This window comes from Trachymyrmex septentrionalis, unplaced genomic scaffold (assembly GCF_001594115.1).
Source record: "Trachymyrmex septentrionalis isolate Tsep2-gDNA-1 unplaced genomic scaffold, Tsep1.0 scaffold7, whole genome shotgun sequence".
In the NCBI taxonomy this organism is placed as follows: Eukaryota; Metazoa; Arthropoda; class Insecta; order Hymenoptera; family Formicidae; genus Trachymyrmex; species Trachymyrmex septentrionalis.
In genome coordinates this window covers 83,736-84,849 of record NW_017305884.1, presented here as the reverse complement: position 1 = coordinate 84,849, position 1,114 = coordinate 83,736, and the positions used below count along the sequence as shown (strand labels likewise).

At 36.0% G+C, this 1,114-nt stretch overlaps 1 protein-coding gene across 6 annotated transcripts in view; it reads left to right on the top strand.

The window, feature by feature from the left end:
- Positions 1–1,108, top strand: part of LOC108753524 (LIM and senescent cell antigen-like-containing domain protein 1) — a 7,812-nt gene extending 6,704 nt beyond the window's left edge. For all 6 annotated transcript variants that reach the window (XM_018495165.1, XM_018495160.1, XM_018495164.1 and 3 more), the window contains 2 exons: positions 102–360; positions 571–1,108. In XM_018495165.1, the coding sequence (XP_018350667.1) occupies positions 102–360; positions 571–773 (462 nt within the window). In that variant the 3' untranslated portion in view covers positions 774–1,108. The remainder of the gene's footprint in view (positions 1–101; positions 361–570) is intronic.
- The last annotated feature ends 6 nt before the right edge of the window (positions 1,109–1,114 follow it).

The following is a 1,114-nucleotide window of genomic DNA, read 5'->3' as shown; positions in this document are numbered from 1 at the left end:
TATATATATATTTTGTGTGTGCGCGCGCGTGTGTGTATGTGTGTACAAAAACGCTTTTACAATTTGATTCGGTCTTAATAATGAATTGTATGTTGCGATAGAACGAGCTCTATTGTTTGCGGTGTCACGATAAAATGGGAATCCCAATTTGTGGCGCCTGTCGACGTCCCATCGAAGAACGCGTGGTAACGGCACTTGGCAAACATTGGCATGTGGAGCATTTTGTATGTGCTAAATGCGAAAAACCTTTCCTGGGTCATCGCCATTACGAGAAAAAAGGTCTTGCTTATTGCGAGACTCATTATCATCAATTGTTTGGGAATCTTTGCTTTGTCTGTAATCAGGTTATCTCTGGAGATGGTATGTACCTGATATATGGCAGATATAAATATCACAAGTTAATTTATAAATTGCGTACAATTCATAAAAATTGTTTTTAAATAACAAGCGATGAAAAAGGTTAAAGACATTTTCCTTCTTCAAAGTCAAGGTTACTCGGAGGTCATTCGGGACCGATTGTAAAGAGAAAGGTTTATCTTTTTTTATTACAATACTTGTTTTTCTTTCTAGTTTTTACGGCGTTGAATAAGGCATGGTGCGTTCATCACTTTGCATGTGCATTCTGTGACCAGAAGATGAATCAGAAGACCAAGTTCTTCGAGTTTGATCTAAAGCCCGCGTGCAAGAAGTGCTATGATAAGTTTCCGCAAGAGTTGAAAAAGCGGATGCGACGTATGTACGATCTGAATCCTAAGAGGATTCCACCAGCATAAACACAGATCTCGGATTGGGCTCTTCTATGTGACTCTCTCCAGATTTAATCAATACTCATTGATTTGCTTGTAGTGCCTTATTTGTCTTAATATTAATATAAGAAACTTCATTTAACTATTTGTCATATTGTAAGCTACGTAGAGCCTACCAAAATTACTTATTTATCAGTTGCAATACTTTGACATAATTGCTATAATTATTTTTTAATAAAAGGTATGAGTGTATCTTTAACTTAAAATATCTTTTCTAATTTGGCATCTACGTATAGGAATGTGCAATAGTTCTTCTATATGTATACATTTTGTGTATGTGAAGCGTAACATTACTTTACACACGACAC